General features: G+C 34.2%; 1 protein-coding gene across 2 annotated transcripts in view; it reads right to left on the minus strand.

Annotated features, from left to right (window-relative positions):
- LOC117167975 (nucleoprotein TPR-like) overlaps positions 1 to 19,102 on the minus strand; it is a 30,605-nt gene that overhangs the window by 6,611 nt on the left and 4,892 nt on the right. For both annotated transcript variants that reach the window (XM_033353251.1, XM_033353252.1), the window contains exons 4-6: positions 13,925 to 17,393; positions 9,544 to 11,223; positions 850 to 1,617 (exon numbers count right to left, since the gene is read on the minus strand). In XM_033353251.1, the coding sequence (XP_033209142.1) occupies positions 850 to 1,617; positions 9,544 to 11,223; positions 13,925 to 17,393 (5,917 nt within the window). The remainder of the gene's footprint in view (positions 1 to 849; positions 1,618 to 9,543; positions 11,224 to 13,924; positions 17,394 to 19,102) is intronic.

Genomic DNA, 19,102 nt, shown 5'->3' on the forward strand with positions numbered 1-19,102 from the left:
CGAAAACTGATTTTCAAGCCATCAGGGGCCAACTCGAGCGGCCTGAAGCGGCCAGGCAAATTTTATGCGTGGTTATAGAATCCGGAGTCTCAATTAAACTCTCAGCAAAAAAAAAATTAATTTTGAGCCAAGGAAAAAAAGGTCCAGTAAAACAGCTAAATTTTTAACCAGAAAGATACATTTTCAATTAAAATTATGAATCTTGAACACAAAAAAATAATTTTTAACGTTTTTGTTTGACCAAGTAATACAATTTTTTACTCCAAAAAAGTTGAATTCTGGATGAAAAATGTAGTAGTTGATATTTCGATCAAAATTTTTTTAAATATTAATAACTAAAAATAGCTCAACTCATCGAAAGAAGACGACTTTCAACACGTGTTGCATTTTTTCAACTAAAAAAGAATTTTTTTGTCGAGAGACAGAAAATATTGCAAACAAACTCGTAAATATCTAGAAAAATACATATAGTTTGAACGAGATAATTGAATTTTCAACTAAAGGCGATCAATTTTTAACCGAAAATAGAATCGTTAAATTTTAAGTTGAAAAAAATTAATTTAAAGCCAACAAAAAAAACGAATTTTCAACAAAATAGTTAAAAGCAGTAATATGAAGCTACTTTCAGAAATGAAGATTCATTGATATTGAAAAAATGCTCTCACTTTTTAAAAAATTCTCTAACATTTTCAGGTTTTCCAGGTAGAGTAGACATTCTGTTATTATTATTATTATTGCAAATGGGGACTGATGGATATCCCAAGCTAAATTTTGTTCAATACAAAAATACAGGAAAAGTAGAGACCAGACTGAGAGAGGCCTGTTGATTTGATATTTCAGTATTCTTACCGACGGAGGCATGTCTGCCGCTGGTGAAACCTGCAACGGCGTAGTAGGCACGCTTCTTCCAGTTCCACTATCTTCGAGCTGTGTCAGATCCATCCTTGTATCGTCCATGCCTTCTTGAACGACTTGAGCGACACCGGAAGCTGCTGTTCCGAAAATAGTTCTCGCTGCAGCGCCCGAAGATGTCGTCAAGGAAGGTGTTGAAGAAGCCGTGGCAGGAGCATTTGGCTCGCCAAAGGTGAATCGGCCTTGGGGAACTTGTGGTGAGCTGACAGCCTCTCCGAATCCATCACCTCTTCGCGGAACAAACAATGTAGGCGTACTTGGAACAATACAGTCATCACCGCCGTCTTCGTATCCTTGCTGGGGAAGTAGAAGATGTTGTTGTTGCCTTGGCATCGGAGCGATTCCTCGCGATGAACGAGCAAAGGAAGATGCAGGTTCGCCCGAGGGACCAGCAGAACTGATGGCTTCGGATTGCTGTTGCTGTTGACTTGCAGGAATTGCTGGTTGAGCCTGTCTTGGAACTTCAGCGCTTACTGGATCTTCTTCCATAATAATTTCCACTTCGTTGTTGTCGCCCTCGCCCTCACCTTCAACCCCGTACGGCAATTCCTCCTCTTCCTCCATTTCTTCATAAGGATCATTCTCAAATTCTTCTTCTTCTTGAGCCTGATGGTTTCCTGCCCCTTCGCCCTCGTCACAATCAACGACGACCACGCAACCATCTTCACCCTCTTCGTCCTGGTCTCTTTGACTTGATGTTGGTACCTTGAAAGCAAACAAATCAGGAATGTGAGTAATAAAATAATTACAGGCCACGCAGTCCCTATGGGACAAAATATAGGTACCTAAGGGTACATTTTGTCACGTTCATAGGGTAATTTTTCAGACTCAAAGGGTAATAAATTCAGGATAAATTCACAAGACTTCGAAACCATTCAAGGTAAATTAAAGAGAATTCAAATGAATTGGAAACAATATTATAAATAGAAAGAAATAGTTGATTTCCGTAAAATTAGAATTAATTTAAAAAAATTAAGGTAAACGGAAGCATTTGATGAAACTTCTAAAAATTCAAGTTTAGTAGAAAAATTCAAATAAATTGAAAACAACTTAAAAGTATGAAACAACTTCATTGAATTCAGTAACTTTGAAAATAGCTTATAAAAATTCAATGGAATTTAAAAGAATTTGATGAAATGTCAGTGAATTCAGGGTGATGTTAAAGAATTCAAAATTAAAGAGAATTCCAAAGAATTTAGGGTAAATTAATAAGATATCAAGGTGAATTACAAAAAAATAAGTTCAAATCTCTTCAAATTTTTGAAACCCTACTAATTTTCAGGCAAAAAAATAATGCAAACGAATTGGAAATAATGTTAAAAATCGAACAAATTCCATTGATTTCAGTAAAATTTGAGTAATTTAAGGAAAATGAAAAGAATTCGATGAAAATTATAAAAAATCAACCTGAATTTAAGAATCATTTAAGAGATTTCAAAACAATAAAAAAATAAAGTAAAACCCTTCAATAGCCCTCCCGAGAATTTTCAGCGCTATAGAAGAGTTTCACTGTATGAAAAAATTCATTGAATTGAGTAAGTTTAAAATGAGTTCAGAAAAATTAAAGAGAATCCAAAAGAATTTGATGAAATGCCTAAATACTCAATGTGAGTTTTAAAGACACCCGCGGCTGGCTTCGCTCGCAAGTTTCAGCGCGCCTATGGCCCGCGACTGTTGGTTCTCGCGCTTCGCGCTCAATGATGTATTTATCTCGCGCTTCGCGCTCGATTATGTATTTACTTCGTGCTACGCGTTCAGTCTCTATATCTTCCCACATTCTTGCGCAAACATTTTAATATTAAGACTCAAAACATCCACCAGTGTAATTTGGTGATTATGAATTCTCTTTTGTTAAAAAAGCGTAGCTCGAGAGTTTGAGCGCATCTTCGGCACGCGACGGACGGCTATCGCACTCCGCGCTCGGTCTTTGCATTTCTGCCGCATTCGTGCACATACCATTTAAAATCAAAGGTCAACGGATTGACAACTGTAATTTCGTGATTGTGAACTCTCTTTTATTAAAACTCTTTCGGCTTAAACGAACACATTCTCATCACTTATCTCGTGCTTCGCACTCGATTCTGTCTCAAATGTCAACTTTTCTACATTGTACACAACCCTTTTATATCAAATATAATACATTTTTTATGCAACTCTGCCTGGGATTGCTTATTCAGACATTACAAAATAAAGCACAAATTGTATTTATCATGATTATTTCAATATTTGTTTCGTATTTTGCTTTAAATTGTATTCTTTGCGCGGAAACATGTATTATTTCAATCAATTTACATCATTACAATTCATAATATGCATAAAAATTGAATCATACTAATTCTTATTTCCTTGTTTTTATAATTCTTTTATTTTTAATCTTGTTTTTACGATTAAAGAAAAGCTATTGTGCATCTGCATATGGTCCAATACAGGAAACTATATAGGATCCTTTGTCCTCTATCGTCTTTTCTTTTTTCCAAAAATTTAATTTTTTTATTTTTAAGATTATTTTTTACGATTGAAAGAAAATCTACTGGTCCTATCAAAAAATGATTAATATTAAATTTATAGATTTTTTTAGGCGAACAACTTTTGTCTGTTAATTTTAGTTCGTACTTATGTCGTTTAAAAAAAAATTTGATATTTTTATTTTGAATGTTATTTTTACGAATAAAGCAAAAACTACGTTTCCTATCAAAAAGTATAGCTCTTTTTTGGATAAACAAGTTTTATGTAATTTTTTTGTAGCTTGTGTCGTTAGTCCAATTTAAAAAAAAAATTTATTTTAAATGTTTTTTACGACCAAAAACAAAAACTACGCGCCCTATTGAAAATTGATTCATTACAAATTTGTAGGTCTTTCCAGGACGCGCAATTCTAGCTTATTCATTTTTTTCGTATCTTGCATAGTTTGACCTAAAAATGGAATTTTGGATTTTTCATTATTTTTGGTTCGATCAAATTTAGAAATTTCAACTTTTCAACCAAATTAAAAAAGTTGCTATGATAATCTTGTAGGTCTTTCAAAAATCAACGTTTTTCTTCTCGTGATTTGTTTTCATATCATGCGTTGTTTGCCGGAAAATGTTCATTTTAGTTTGTTTTTTTGGATTTTGAAAATGCTCTAAATCTGATAATTTTCTTTTTATAGAAAAAAGTCATAAGGATAAATTGTTTGAGTTTCTAAGTACAATGATTAATCGTAGATAGAATTTGAATTATTGAAAAAATGTGGTTTCAGAAATTTTGAAGATGCGCTCGCTTTTTCAATTTTGATCCAGAATAGCTGGTTTATGAACTTGATCTTTCTTTTTAGGCCTTAAAAACGTGTGCCAAAGCAGAATCTAATCTGATCAATTTTTCAAAAGTTATCGTGCCTACAGAATACAGACATACGGACAGACAGACAAACACCTTCGTAATAATCGTTTTTTCTGGCTCAGTGGGTCTTAAAACGCGGAGAATTGACGAAAACCTACAAAGTGAAATTTTACGTAAAACCAATACCTTCTCATTAGAATGAGAATGTAAAAAATGTTTCAAAAATCCATTGAATTGAATAGAATTGGAGTGAGTTTAGAAAAATCAAAAAAATTAAAGATAAATTAATAAGAATTTAGGACGAATTCCAAATTAACTGCAACAAATATTTTTAAATCTCTTCAAACCTTTGAAACCCTACGAAATTCCTCACTTTTTGTGAATAAACTCTTTGAAATCCATTAAAATATTTAAATTCCTTAAACTTATCGAAGCCCTTGAAAATCTGGAAATTGTTTAAATCCCTTGCAAATGCCTTGGAATCTTTTAAAATACGATAAATATTTCAAAGTCTTTGAAATTCCTTCAAACTATTGAAATAAATAAAAAAAAGTTCTGGCAGCCTTTTAAAATTTCTAAAAATATTTCAAATCCTTAGATATTTTTTCTAATTCCTTAAACTTTTTAAAGCTCTTGAAAATGCGTGAGAATCTTTTACAAAATATTTAAATATTTAAAATTAGTTTACAATTTTTTTAATTGATCCTCAGGATCAATTAAACAAAAATTTTTAAATATTCAAAAAAATCCATTGAATTGAGTAGAATTAAATAAATTTAGAAGAATTTACGTGAATTAATTTTTTTAAAATAATTCCAAACAATTAAAAGAATTCACAGATCCAAAAAATTGCAATCTCTCCAAATCTTAGAAACCATTCGAAATACCTCACTTTTCTTGAATAAATTCTTTCAAGTCCACCAGAATAATCTGCATTAACAGTTATACAGTCGTGCATCCTTTGACTGTCATTTAAAGACTTGCTCTAAAGAACACTATTAGAAATATTCCGCTTCACCGTTTCTACAATCTCATTTCAGAAACTTTAAGTTGCCCACGTATTATTAAATCCCATTAAATTCTATGAAATTTGGCAATATTTTATGAAATTATAGAAATTTTAATCAAATACATTGAGGGCTTTAAAATCTCTTGAAATCATTGAAATCCTTGGAAATCTGATAAAATCATGTGAAATCTTTTAAAATATATTAAAACCTTATAGGTCCTGCAAACTGATTCAATTTCTTGCGAAATTCAAAAAACGTCTATACTAAGGTATTCCTAACGCACTGAAATACCTTCATATTAATGCAATTAATCAAAAATCCCTTGGACTTTTTTTAAATTCCCTAAAATATATCAAATTAAAAGATCTTGGAAATGCCTCAGAAGTTTTGAAAATACCCTAAAATTTTATAAATCCCTCAAATTATTGAAGTACATTAAAAATTTCTCGGACTCTAAAAATACAAATATATAATACAAATAAAATGTAGAGCAATTAAAGTTGATCTTTCTTGTTGTGAAAAAAGTTATTACGTTTAAATATTTTCAATCGAAAAGTCTGTCGAGGTAGGTTTGAGCAATCAAAAACTTCCAGTGGACGAAATGTTCAGCAGTCTGTAGAACTTTTTTGTAAAGTTTTACTCCAATTGAAAGAGCCGTTTATGAAGCTCGAGGATTTTATTATTGTGCGCGCAGTGCCGTGAGTTTGAACTCGTAGCGGAGGTTTGGAGACCAACAGATCATCCAGATGTAGACGAGTAAAATATTATTTTCTAACGAACTCATTATTTTCTAACGAACTGACATAATTTTGTTACAGAAAAAAATTCAGACTGATGACATATTTTTATATTATACACATATTGTTTCGTATGCATTATTTTGATCAGTATATAGCCCTTAAATTATGCATCTATCTTCCTCCTTTTTTGGCTTGTGTGAACGCCTGAACTGTTTTATTCGAAAATGTAAACATAAACAAAAACGTGAACAAAATCAAATACTAAACAAAAGAGGACAATTATTATGATTTTGGAAATAAAAGGGCAAAGAAGTTTCTTTCAATTTCGACGTTTAACTTTCCATTGTCTAGGCTATGCTGAACCATTTTCAAAATCTTAATAATGTCCCTCTTTTGCTGAGTATCTCATTTTGGCCAATTAAGGAGAAAGAGAAAAGCATAATTTAAGAGTTGTATCCTGATCAAAAGAATATATCCACAATACTACCGGTCAAAAGTTTGGGTTCATCTCGTTTTTGACAATTGATTAAGTTCTCTTAATTTTAATTATGTCAAAGCTAAAATTTTGGCTCCTTAAAGATTTTAATGCTCTTAATATTCTGTATAAAATGAACCCAGGATGAAGCCTAATTGTCTATTTTTCGAGTAGATATTGCAAAAAAAGTCTAAATTTCAATGTTTTCTTAAATTTGTAATAACTTCCGTAATAATTAATATTTTTTAATTTACCTAGGCTCATTTTAAAGCTACTTCAAGTTCTTGCTCTGTCATAATATTCTTTTTAGATTTACGGTCATAACGCTCTTGTGATACTGTGGAAAAATAGTGTAAATTCTCGCACTGTAATAAGAAATTTTTTCAAATTTACAAGCATAAGCTGTTGTGACAATGTGGAAAATAGCTTAAAAATGAGCCTAGGTAAATTAAAAAATATTAATTATTACGGAAGTTATTACAAATTTAAGAAAACATTGAAATTTATGCCATTTTTGCAATATCTACTCGTAAAATAGACAAATGGACATCCTAGGTTCATTTTATACAGAATTTTGAAAGCATTTAAACACTTAAGGAGCCAAAATTTTAGCTTTGACATAATTAAAATTAAGAGAACTTAATCAATTGTCAAAAAAGAGGTGAAGCCAAACTTTTGAGCGGCAGTGTATATCATCAATAAGAACTTTTTTCTGTACAAAATTATGTAAGTTCGTTAGAAAATAACAGTTTCCACGTCCATATCTGGATGACAGTCTTACCTCCTGCGCCTCGTTGGCTCCAAGCCTCCGCTACGAGTTCAATCACACGATACTACGCGCACAACAATAAAACCCCCGTACTTTATAAATGGCTCCTTTAATTGAAGTAAAAATTAACAACAACAAAACTGCTATAGATTCTACTGAACATTTCTTTTACTGGAAGTTTTGACTGCTGAAACTTACCTAGATAGAATTTTCGATTGAAAATATTTAAACGTTCTTTGTGCATTTATCTAGAAAAAACAATAACTTTTTGCATAACGAAAAAATAATAATTGCTCTACAAGCTAAAGTACAGTTTTATGCATAATTAGTTAAAATTATAAGTTAAAAGTCCCAATAGTTTCTGAGTTAGACCGAGTTGAAGTTAAAAAATACGAAAATTTGACGCTGTGTGTTTTTTCAATTATTTAAAAAAAATAAGAAGCTACAACATATGTCCACCAGAAAAAAGATGCGCAATCTAATTCTCTATAAGAGTATGTATTTTAAACATTAAATTTCAATAATGTTTTGAAAAGCTGTCCGGGATCTTCCCACTCATAGAAAAATATTTTATATTGCGTTCTACGATGCGGCGGTTCATTTTTCAACGAAGATGATGCTTAAATTAAACTTTATCAAAAAGATATCTTTTAGATGGCAGTATTTTTATGCGTCTTCGTATTCTGAATTGTCTACTTAATTAAGCATAGTCAAATATAAAGTTTTTCAAAGCTCTATAGGCTTTGATTATACACATTCTAATCGTGAAACTCGCGCTGCGAGCTCGATTTTCTCATAACTTTTGTCCTTTTTCCAAACATTTTTATTTTATTTTTTTATTTTCGATGTTATTTTTCACGAATAAAACAAAAAGTACGCGTCCTATCTAGAAGTGATTCTTAAAGAAATTGTAGATCTTTTTTGGGATAACAATTTTGGTTAATTCATCTTTTTTCGTGTCCTACATAGTTTGGCCACAAAATGGAATTTCTGATTTTTCATTACTTTTTGTGAAATCAAAATTAGAATTTCTGATTTTTCAAGAAAATCCAAAACTTTGTTATGAAAATCTTGTAGGGCTTTCAAAAATAAAATTTTTTCTTCTCTTAACTTTTTTTCATATCGTGGATTTTTGGGCTTAAAATTTTGATTGTCGGTTGATTAAAAAATTTTTGAAAATGCTATAACTCTGAGAATTTTCTTTTTATCGAAAAAAGTCATTAGGATAAATTGTTATTTCTTTTCAATACTATAAATATCCGCGAATAGAATCTTCAAATTAAAAAAAATTGGTCTAAAAAATTTTCCAAAATGCGCTCACTTTTTGAATTTTTATCAAAAATGGTTGGTTAACGAACTCGTCGTTTCTTTTAGTACCTAAAAAAAGTGTGCCAAAGATGGATTTTATCAGTTCATTTTTTCGAGAGTAATCCTGTTTATGGACGGCCGGACAGCCGGACGGACAGGCACAATCGTTAAAACTTGATTTTCGGATTCAGGTGGCTTTGAAACGTGGAGATCCGTTAATTAGAATACTTGAATTTTGAACCAAAAAGATTAATTTTCTAACAAAAAATACTATTTTTCAAACAAATAGTTGAATTTTTAGGTAAAAAAATGTCAATTTTCAGTCAAATAATTGAAATACCGTTAATTCAAAAGATAGATTTTGAATTAAAGTTCGAACAGAAATCTAACTTCTGAAAAAAAAGGTATGCAAAAAAAGCATGGAAAATATTTACAATTAAAAAAAGACTTCCAAACTACCCCACTTTTCGGCTTAGTAGACCAAAATAACAATTGAAAAAAAGAGGGAGAAAATAAATTTTCAACCAAAAATAGAATAGTTCACTTTTCTCTTAAAAATCTAATGCTTCATGAAAAAACGCATTTTCAGCAAAAAAATTCAATTTTCTACATTTGTTAATAAAATTGATTTTCAAGAAAGCAGTTTTTTTCAACCAGAGATGAATATTCAATTAAAATGACAAATCTTCAACAACAAAATTAATTTTTAATAAATGCGCTTAACTTTTAACCAAGTAGTTGAATTTTTAAGTAAATAAATTAATCCGCAACCTAATAAACACACTTATATACCATACGATTGTAGACAAAGTAGAAATCACTTTTCAAAATTGACCAAAATTATTTAAACCATGAAAACTTAAATTTTACTGCAATCAGAAGTAAATTCCCGTTTGTTTTTTTTTCATATTAGATTCTCGGTTTCTCGGTCAAGTCGCCACCCTGGTAAATGGAAGAGCATTTAAAAAATTGCAATTAATCAAAAAAGAATTACAAAAACAAAAAACCTACTTGATATTCAATTTCGGAAGCACTTTGAGTCGCAGAAGGCGTAACTTCCTGCTGGCGACTCCTCTTGGTCTTCGGACTCGGGATCTGTTCCTGCCGATGATCAGCACCTTCCACTACACCAGACGCTGAAGCCGACGAATCCAAAGTCCTCGGTCTCTTGTGTCCAGTCGATGTCTGTGACGTGCTGACAGACTGTGTAGAGCTGCTGGCAACGGACTGCTGTTGTTCACTCGCTACGGCTTGCTGCTGTTGCTGCTCAACTCTAGGACTCACCAAAGCCACAGTTTGCTGTTGCTGCTGCTGTTGGCACTGTTGTTGCTGAACCGTCACGATCTCAGCACTCTCTGGTTCCTCTCTCTGCGTCGATTCTGCCGATCCACTGAGCTGAGGTTGAACTGCAAGTTGTCTCAAATTGTTCGGAGCCGATTGCGAGGAGCTGCTCGTACTAGCTGGCTGATAATCCGTGTGACTGCTAGTGGGTGAACTCGTCTCGGTTGTGTGTACAACTTGCTGCTGTGGCTGTTGTTGAGGCGCAACCAAAACAGGAGCCGAGGCAGTTGTCGGTAAGACAGCAGCTGTTCTCGATTGTACAACGACACTCATTGGTCGAATGCTCGCAAAGGGAGTTTCCGCTCTAGCAGACATGGGTTTAATATTCGCTGTGGGTGGTTCTGTTGTGGCACTGGTACCACTGACTCCTGAGAGTTGCCTTTGAAGTTGAGCCACTTTCTTTTCCAAAGCTTCCTTCTCCGCGAGACATTCCGTTTTTTCATGTTCGAGTCTTGCTACTCTCGCCTCAAGTTGAGACCTCAAGGCGTTGAGTCTGGCCTCGTGTTCAGCGGTGGAGTCATTGTCACTCGGGTCATCCCTTCTAGCTTTTAGATCACTCAATTCTTTCTCGTATTTCTTCCTGAATTCAGTCAGTTGCACGATTTTCGTTCTTGCATTCTTAAGAACAACTTTAGCTCGCTCCTCCTTCTCGGTACACGCCCTGTTGATCACATCAATCTCCTTCTTCAGATTCTCCGATTCACTCTGATAGGCAGTTACCTGGCGATTTAGTTCCTCAATTTGAGTTGTCAATTGATCGTTTCTCTCTCGTAATTCCTGAGTGAGTTGGGTCTCTCGTTCCTGAGTGACTTGCTTCTCTGCTTCAGCTGCATTGGCATTTGCGGCTCGCAATTCTTCAGCCTTAGCCTTCTCTTCCAGGACGGTCTTAGTCAGTTCTTCGTATTGGGTCTTGTACTTCTTAGCGATCTTTCGAATCTGCGTTTCCTTATTTTTTAAATCATTCAATGCAGTTTCCTTAGCGGCGAGTTCTTCCCTTACAGTCTTCAAGTCGTTCTCTTTAGTATTCGAGTCGGCGACAGCCTCCTTCAGATCTTGTCTTAGTTTGCGAGCTTCCTCGGAGACCTTGGCCAGTTGTTCACTCTGGGTTTGTACTTGCTGTTGAAGCTGGGCGACCAGATCGTCTAATCTCGATTTTTCAGCCTTGAGAGCGTTGAATTCTTCACTCATCTTAGCGTGAGTTTCACGCTCGGAAGTCAGCAACTTGCTAAGATTCTCTCTTTCAGTTTGCAATCTTCGCCAATCTTCTGGACTTGCCTTGTTTGCTCTTTCCACTAAAGTATTCGCCCTCTGTCTCCATCTAGTTGCTTCTCCCTTGAGACTAACATTCTCCTGCAATTAAAGCCGATTTTTGAGTAGTTGAAAATCTTGAAATTATCTGGTATTACTTTGTGGGAAGGATATTTTTACTGATATCTATTAATAATTAAATTTAACTTTAACTATACATATTTTAGGGATCGCGGTGGTTCAGTAGTTTAATTTTAGGTAAAGAGGAAGCTTGCTTCCGTGAAAAGTATCGTATAGAATTCTCGTAAATTTCACGAAAGTGCCCTCTACCTAACAGTAGTCCCTTTCTTCGAAACAGTTTAACAAATTATAGTCATTTTTGTTTTTAGAATATTAATTTTAGTGACCTTGAGAACAATGTGTTAAACACCTCTACACGTTGTACTGATGAAAATATATCACAAAAAATGTAACCCCATCAAAGATTTTAAAATAAATAAACAATAGGATTAAAAAATACACATAATGAAATTTTTTTATCAGAAGGTAATTTTAATTTTTAATTTTTGTCAATTTTCTTTTTCTAGTTTATTCTGTTTAGTATATAATCCTAAATTGTCCAAAGTATTTTGCTAAGTAAAACGTCCTACTTTGCTGTTTTTGTTTTCTTAAAATACTTGACATTGTTTTTCTAATGTATTTTTACCACTTTCATACTCTCAGATATTTAAAACCTTTGCTAATAAAAACTAAAAAAAGATTATAGTGTAAAAAAATACAGAAATGAAATCAATATATTATTCACGAAAATAACCAAATTGTGAAGATAAAAATATGTTCAAATTTGCATTGTGCTAATATGTAAAACCCAGTTTTAAATGAATTACATATACTTTTTGGCATATTATTTTTATTTCTAAAATTTTGTTTCTAAAAACTACAGTCTACGTTACAACTAATTTTAAAATCTTTCTTCCCGGTTCGCAAACATTTTTCAATGTCAATAAAATTAAAAAATTTGAACTCCAAAGCTCAACATTTTTCCATTTAAAGTAATAGAATAAACTACAAATTAAAGCACTCAAAGTAGAACTCTTGAATTTGACACTTTTGAAATTGAACTTTAAAAATTTTTTAATTAAAAAAGCTTGCATTCAAATCCTGAATACTTTACACGTAAACAACTGGAGGTACTAACACTTTTCAATTGAACAGTTTTAAATGCAATGCAGATAACTGCATAATTTCGAATTTTTACCTTTAATAAATTAATGAGTACCAAAATTCAGATTCAATTCTAAAAATATAAATTTACGTTATTGTTTTCAATATTCCAAATTAAAGAATCAATGAATTAAAAAATTTTTAAATTATATTATTATAAACAATTTTAAACTAGAAACGTTAAAAATTAGAAAACTATTTTGTTTTTAACCTGCAAAAATCTAAATTTTGTTTTAAATTAGGCTGTGGCTATTTGCACCGAAATTTCGGTACGAATAGCCGAATTTTCTCGGTACACACTTCGTTTAAATTATTTGAAATCATTTCAAATTTTTAATTAATTTTGAATCTTTTCAAAACTTTTAAACACCTCAAACAATTCAGTTTTAAATTGTTTACTTTATTTGGTCAAATAACAACAGTCAAATATTGCAAAATATTAAATAATTATTCTTTTCCTTAATTAAAAAATTTGAAATTGAATGGATTAAAAATCGAATTTTTTATACTGAAGCAGTGTTTTTAATTTAATGAAAGCCTTTAATTACAGATACATTATTTTGAAGTTATTTTCCAGTTTAAAATAGTTTATAAAGTTTCAATCGCACGTTTGCATTTTTTTAATGACTAAGGCTTTCGAATTGAAATAGTTTAATTTTTAACGTTAAAATCTGGACATGTTTTATTTTGAAAAGATTACGAATCGTTTTTTCAAATCAATTAATGTTAATACTTAAAGTAGAGATTCATTAAAAAATAATTTACTTATATTTACAGTTGAAAAAAGAAAAAGGTTTTTTCATCAAAAAATTTCAACTTCAAACGCTCTTAATTTTTAATTGTGTAAGTCTTCATGAATTAATTTCAAAATTCTTTAAATTAAACATCTAAAATGAAAATTTTTTAAAGTAGAAGATTTTCGAACTAAGCATTCGAAACTGACTGATGTCATGATTGAAAAATATAACAATGCAACTAATTATAATTTTTATTAACTTGTAAAATCAATCTTGAACAGTTTGTTGTTCTAAATATTTGTGAAATTCCCAGTAAAAAGTTAAATTCACTGTCATTTCCCGATCCAGCGGCATCCTGAGAAAGGCATTTTTATAGAATTAAAATTTCAAGAAGTCAACTTTCGAGAGAATAAGATGTTTTAAACGATACAACATCTTTTATATTTTGGGATAAATCTCTCGATTGAATCCTTAGCGATTTCTTCGTTGTCGATGTCCTTTAAATCAACAAAATTAGCAAATAACTCGTTTAGGAAGTACTTGAAATTCGGCATCGTCGAAGAGAATATATTTAAAAGTGTCTTGAATTCCAAGGTCTTACATTTATGTCTGATTCTAGAAAAATGAATCGATACTTTGCAACAACAAAAAATAAGGAAAAGGGCCCAGAATTCTCAAATTTAGGTATTTTATGGGATTTTTGAAATTTAAGACCAAAAGTGAATATTATGTAAAAAAAAGGGGAGGGGGTGAACTGTCATCCCTTTTATTTAAATCGGATTATTAAAAGGAAAAATAGGACTGCAATAGGGTTGAAAAACGACAGGGGAAATTTTTCTTACCTGCAACAAATTCTCAGTCTTTCCTTCCAAATCTCGTGATTTTTCTCTGAGCGGCACAACTTCTTCCGAAAGAGCATTAACCTGAACAGTGAGCTCCGTGACCTTCGCACTCAGAATATCTCTTTCTTCTCGCAGAACCCTGTTAGAATCCGTGATCGCATTCAAGGTTTCAACCTTCCTCAATAAGTCCGCATGCTTTGATGCTGTGACTACATCAATCTCCAGCTTCTCCCGTTCTGAATTGAGCAGAGCCTCAGTCTCCTTTAATCTTCTTTCTGCAACTTCAGCTTGAGACTTCAGAGTCATCATTTCTGCTTTCAAAACATCGTATCTCGCTGCATTCAGAGCCTTCTCCTTCTGCATGAGTCTAATAAGCTGTACCAATTGATCATGAGACTTGGAATCTTCCTCAAGGTTGCCGAGGCTGCGATTGCTGGTATCGAAACTGGTATCTGGACTATCCGCTCCTCCGAACTTGGTGTGCTGGCTCTGCAAAACAGCCGCTCGGTCGCTCATCTCCTGAATCTGGCTGTGCAAAATAGCATTCTGGGAATTCAAGTCCTCAACCTGCTTCTGCACTTCTTGCATCTCGTCCATTACTCTCTTCTCTCTTTCTTTCCACATTGATTTCTCCGTTTCCAAATTCTCGATGGCAGAGTTCCGCTCTTGCGTGAGTGTAGCTATTTTCTCCGAGACAGTCTGCGCTTCCTCCTTCAATTTTGAGAGAAGTTGCAAATCTGTGGAGTGCATGAGCATCTCGTTGACATATTTCGCATCAGCTTCGGTCGCTGCTTTTGTTGCATTTTGCAAATCGGTTTTCACGAGCTCAAGTTCTCCCTTGATCTCATCAAGTTCTTCCAGTTTCTTCTCAGCAGCTGCGAGCTTCTCTCGTAATTCATAGTCAGTTTCCTGATTTCCAGATGAGATTTTCGACAATTCTTCCTGCAATTCACGAACTTTAGTTTCGAAAGTGCTAATCTCTGCCCGAGCTTCCTTCAAGGCGGATTCCAATTCTTCCTTTTCTCGATTATGCTGCGCAGTGATTTCTCGAAGCTGCGACTCTGAACTCTCGGAAATATCACAATATTGCTGGCTTTGATGACGAGCAGACCTCAACTGTTCTGCAAGAGATTTCACCTCGGCTTGGCTGGTGGCCAGCTGCATCTCAAGTTCCTTGATTTTCTTGTTTAAGTTGTCGTTTCCAGTGATTGGTTTCGCGATCGAATGCGCAGCAGCTTGTCGAAGTTTCGCATTGAGTTCATCAATGCGTTTCAAGTTTTCAGATTCCGTATTTCGCGCCTCATCCAATTCAGCCTTTACTCTCTCCGCTAAAGTTCTCTCCTCCGCGAGACGTTCTTCAGCAGCAGTAACTCTTCTTTCCAAATGAGAGCCGAGTTCTCTAAATCTGTCTTGCTCCTCCTGCAGTCTTCTGCGAAGAGCTGCACATTCTCTAGTCGCATCATCGAGTCTCTGTTCAGCACGAAGTTGGCCTTCAGCCTGTGCACGTTCCAAACTTGCCTTTATCGACTCAACATCTGCCTTCAATAAAGCTTGAGTCTGTCTCTCTCTGTGCAGCACCTCGCGTTCCTTCAAAAAGCGACTCTCAGAATCTTTCAAAATCTGCCTCTCTTGTCTCAAATTCTCCAATTGAACTTCCGCCCGTGAAAGCTTGGACTGAGCTGACAGAGTTTCGTCCTTCAACATCATTATACTCTGCTCATGTTTACCAATAGTTGTGTTGTAATTATTGCATTTCTCTTCCAGAATCTTAATCTGCTCTTTGTAAGAAGCTACATTCGCTTGCAAGAGTTGGAAACGTTCCGAGCTAGAATCTAACTGAGCTCTCAATTTACAACAACGAGTGGAACTCGTTTCGGAATCCTTTCTCAACCTGTCAATTTCTTCCCCAAGCATTTTCACATGCGCTGCCTTCTCCTTCTTATAGTTCTCGAAATCGTCTGCGATTTGTTTCAATCTTGTTTCCGAATCAGCGAGTTTTCTCTCCCATTCTTTCTCCTTCTCGTCGTTTCTCGGAGGCTGAGCTCTCTTCTCCGAATTCTCCTCGGGTTGGCGTTCTGCGCTGTTTTGATCTTCATTTTCCTTACCTTGGCTCGAGTTCAAGTGACCACGCGTCGCTGTTTGCGTGAGACACTGCTGATACATATTCTTGTACATATCCCTCTGCTTCAGCAAACCCTCTAACATCTTCGCTTGTCGATCCTGAGAAGCCTGCATATCTGCCAATTGTTCCAAGTATTTATCAAGTTTCTCCTTCATTTCTTCACAACTGGCCTCGCTCGTAGCTCTCTCAATTTCCTCTTGCCTCGAGGAGAGACTTTTAACAATGGTGAGCAACTTCTGATTGTTCTCCTGCAGTTCTTCAATATCCCGGAACGTCACCAGTTTCTTGCTGATGATCTGTGATGAAGTGAGATCATCGCCTTCCATTGAAACATCATTTGAATGAACTGTGTTACCAGCTCTGCTTTCTTGAACTTCCTTCAGGAGGAAGCACACCTGTCTTGCAAGGTCAGACAACTGAGTCTTCAGGGTTTGATTCTCTCTCGTATGTATATTAGCGACCCTATTTGCCTCGTCGTGCTGTTCTTGCAATCGGTTATTCTCAGAAAGCAGTTCATCCAAACGATTCGACAGAGTATTGACATTATCAAGCGCAGCTTCATAATCTTCGCGCTGCTGTTGGAGAATAGGAGCCTTTTCTTCTATTTCACGAAGAATGTCCTCCATGTGTGCTTTCAGCTTCTCATTCTCTTCACGTTCCATCGCCAACTCGTTCGTTGCTTCCACCAACTGAGTATAAATTTGCGTCAGACTCAAACCTTTTTTGAGAACTCGGCTGGTCACAGCAGCAGTGGGAGCCAATTGTTCAACAGCTTGATCCAGTCTTTCTTGCTTCAAGGCCTTCAGTAATTCGTTCGCGTGTTGCAACTCCGTACTGAGTTCGTTGATCTTCTGGTCTTTTTCGGAGTTTTCCTCGTCGCGTTCCTGGAGAAGTTGATTGTGTTTCGATTCGAGGATTCCATACTGTTCCGTAGCGTTCTCGACTAGATCCTGTAATTCCTTGACAGCGTTTGTGTATTCTTCAGCTTTCGCGTTCGTCTCCTCGGCCATGGATTTGTAAAGCTCTGCTAAACGAGTCTGAGCCGCGACTTCCTCTCGGTATGAAGAGTGCATAGACAGTTCGTGGTTCCTCTGTTCTTCGAGTTTCTGAGCCAATTCGTCGCAGCGACCTTGAAGAGTAGATTGAGCCTCACGGAGTTGATTCGCGGTTTTGATGGCGATGTTCAGTTCTTCCTCACGTTGACTCAAGCGTGTGTCTATCAGAAGAGAACGAGACGAGGATTCGGATCTGGTCGCCTGCAGCTCTGCAGTTCTCTTGGATAACTCTTCTTCCAATCCTGCCATTTGTTGCGTGAGGAGTGTTCGTTCTTGCTCCAATCGCTTTTCTCTGTAAAAATAGAAATTACATTGAACAAAAGAATATTTTAGATTGCATATGGACGAAAATAAGAAGTTGAGCATTTTTTGTCCCTAAAATATTACACACTTGCGCTTAGAAGATTAATTTCTTAATTATAGGGTATTAGTAATCGTATTTTCTTAATTAATTCTCTATGTACTAATTATTTTTACTTTACTCTGTATCAAAATAAATTCGATGAAATATAAGCTATAAGAAAATTTCACCCGTTAAGGTGATTTTTCAAACGAAAACTTAAGAACTAATTGTCAATAAACGTATTTTTCTTCTCATTTCAAAGTATAGTTTTAAAGTTATAATCACTTTTTAAACGTTATCAAGCAAGTCCGACAATAAAACGGGTTTTTAGTTCCATTTTTCGGTAGCTGTTTCGTGTTTATACCTGTGTCTATATATATAAGTAGAATGCTCTTTCGATTTACGTTCAGTTTCGAGGATGGCCTGAATGGTCTTGGACTTAAATCGGAAGTCTCTAAACGTAAACAAATCAGGGCCCTATGAAAAAATGTAAATGTGCTTTTCTCGAAAAGACTTTTTGCACCTGGTGCAGGTGTTTTCTCAAAACCGTTTAAACAGATCGACTTGAAATTTTAACACAATACTCAACACACAGCTATCGCCAGTACCTCGATCATGTTAAAGTTTTGATTCTAGCCTATAATTTTGCCTCATTTATAGCAGGAAAAAACGTGTTCTTTTGGTGTTATAAGTGCAAAAAAACACCGCCATTTTGTTATTTTACATTGAAATATAAGAAATGAGGTACGGGCCATTAAGAAAGGGTCACAGGTTAAAATTTCTTTTCGAATTCGTGCTTCTGTTATCCAAGAGTGCCAGAATCACCCGTGCCAGCAATTTCAAAAGTTTGTTGATTGGTGTAAAAGTACCTCTATAAATAAATAAATATTTGTGAATGGTAAAAATATTTTTTTTTCTATTTTTCTAGGTCATACCTTTCGAGGAAAAAAAGTTTGCCCCATTATATGCAATAGTTTTCAGAAATAAAATTGTTGAAAGTGTCCTTATTTTTATGCGTTTAATACCATAGATACCCTTAAATAGTATCCTCTTAAAGAATTTATTTATGTTTAACATTGTTCTTGTAAATATTTCTTCACAAGATTTGACATTTCTTCCTTTCTATCGTTAATGATTTCAATGTAAATTTAAAACTAAACTCTGCAGTAGAGTGAAGTAAAAGGGCTAAACTTAATCGAATCGTTTGATCGCAGGGACTTTGTGAGTCGGCATCCAAAACGGGTAAAAAAAAGTAATTTTGAAATCGATTAATATCTTTTGTTCTTTTTTTTTAATTTACTATAACAATTTTGTAAATATATAAAACAATTGCCTTATTTAGAATCTTTTAAATAAGTACAAAAACAAGTTTTTTGAATTGATTCGAATATCAAATTTCTTTAGTTTGAACCAAAGAAACATCTTCTTATTTTTTATTTATGGGAAAAAAATTTTCGTGGTGTTTATAACGTTCCAAGATCTTAAATCAAAAACTTTTTTCTTCTTCAAAAAAGCATAGTGATAAAATATTTCTTTGGTTCAAGCTGAATAAATTTCGGATTCGACACATTCACCTTTTTTAAATGTGTGCATATGACTCAATAAAAAAAAGGTTTTTTCACATTTTCAAACAAAATTGTTCTGGAGCAAAAAATGCA

Source organism: Belonocnema kinseyi, chromosome 2 (assembly GCF_010883055.1).
Source record: "Belonocnema kinseyi isolate 2016_QV_RU_SX_M_011 chromosome 2, B_treatae_v1, whole genome shotgun sequence".
Taxonomy (NCBI): domain Eukaryota; kingdom Metazoa; phylum Arthropoda; class Insecta; order Hymenoptera; family Cynipidae; genus Belonocnema; species Belonocnema kinseyi.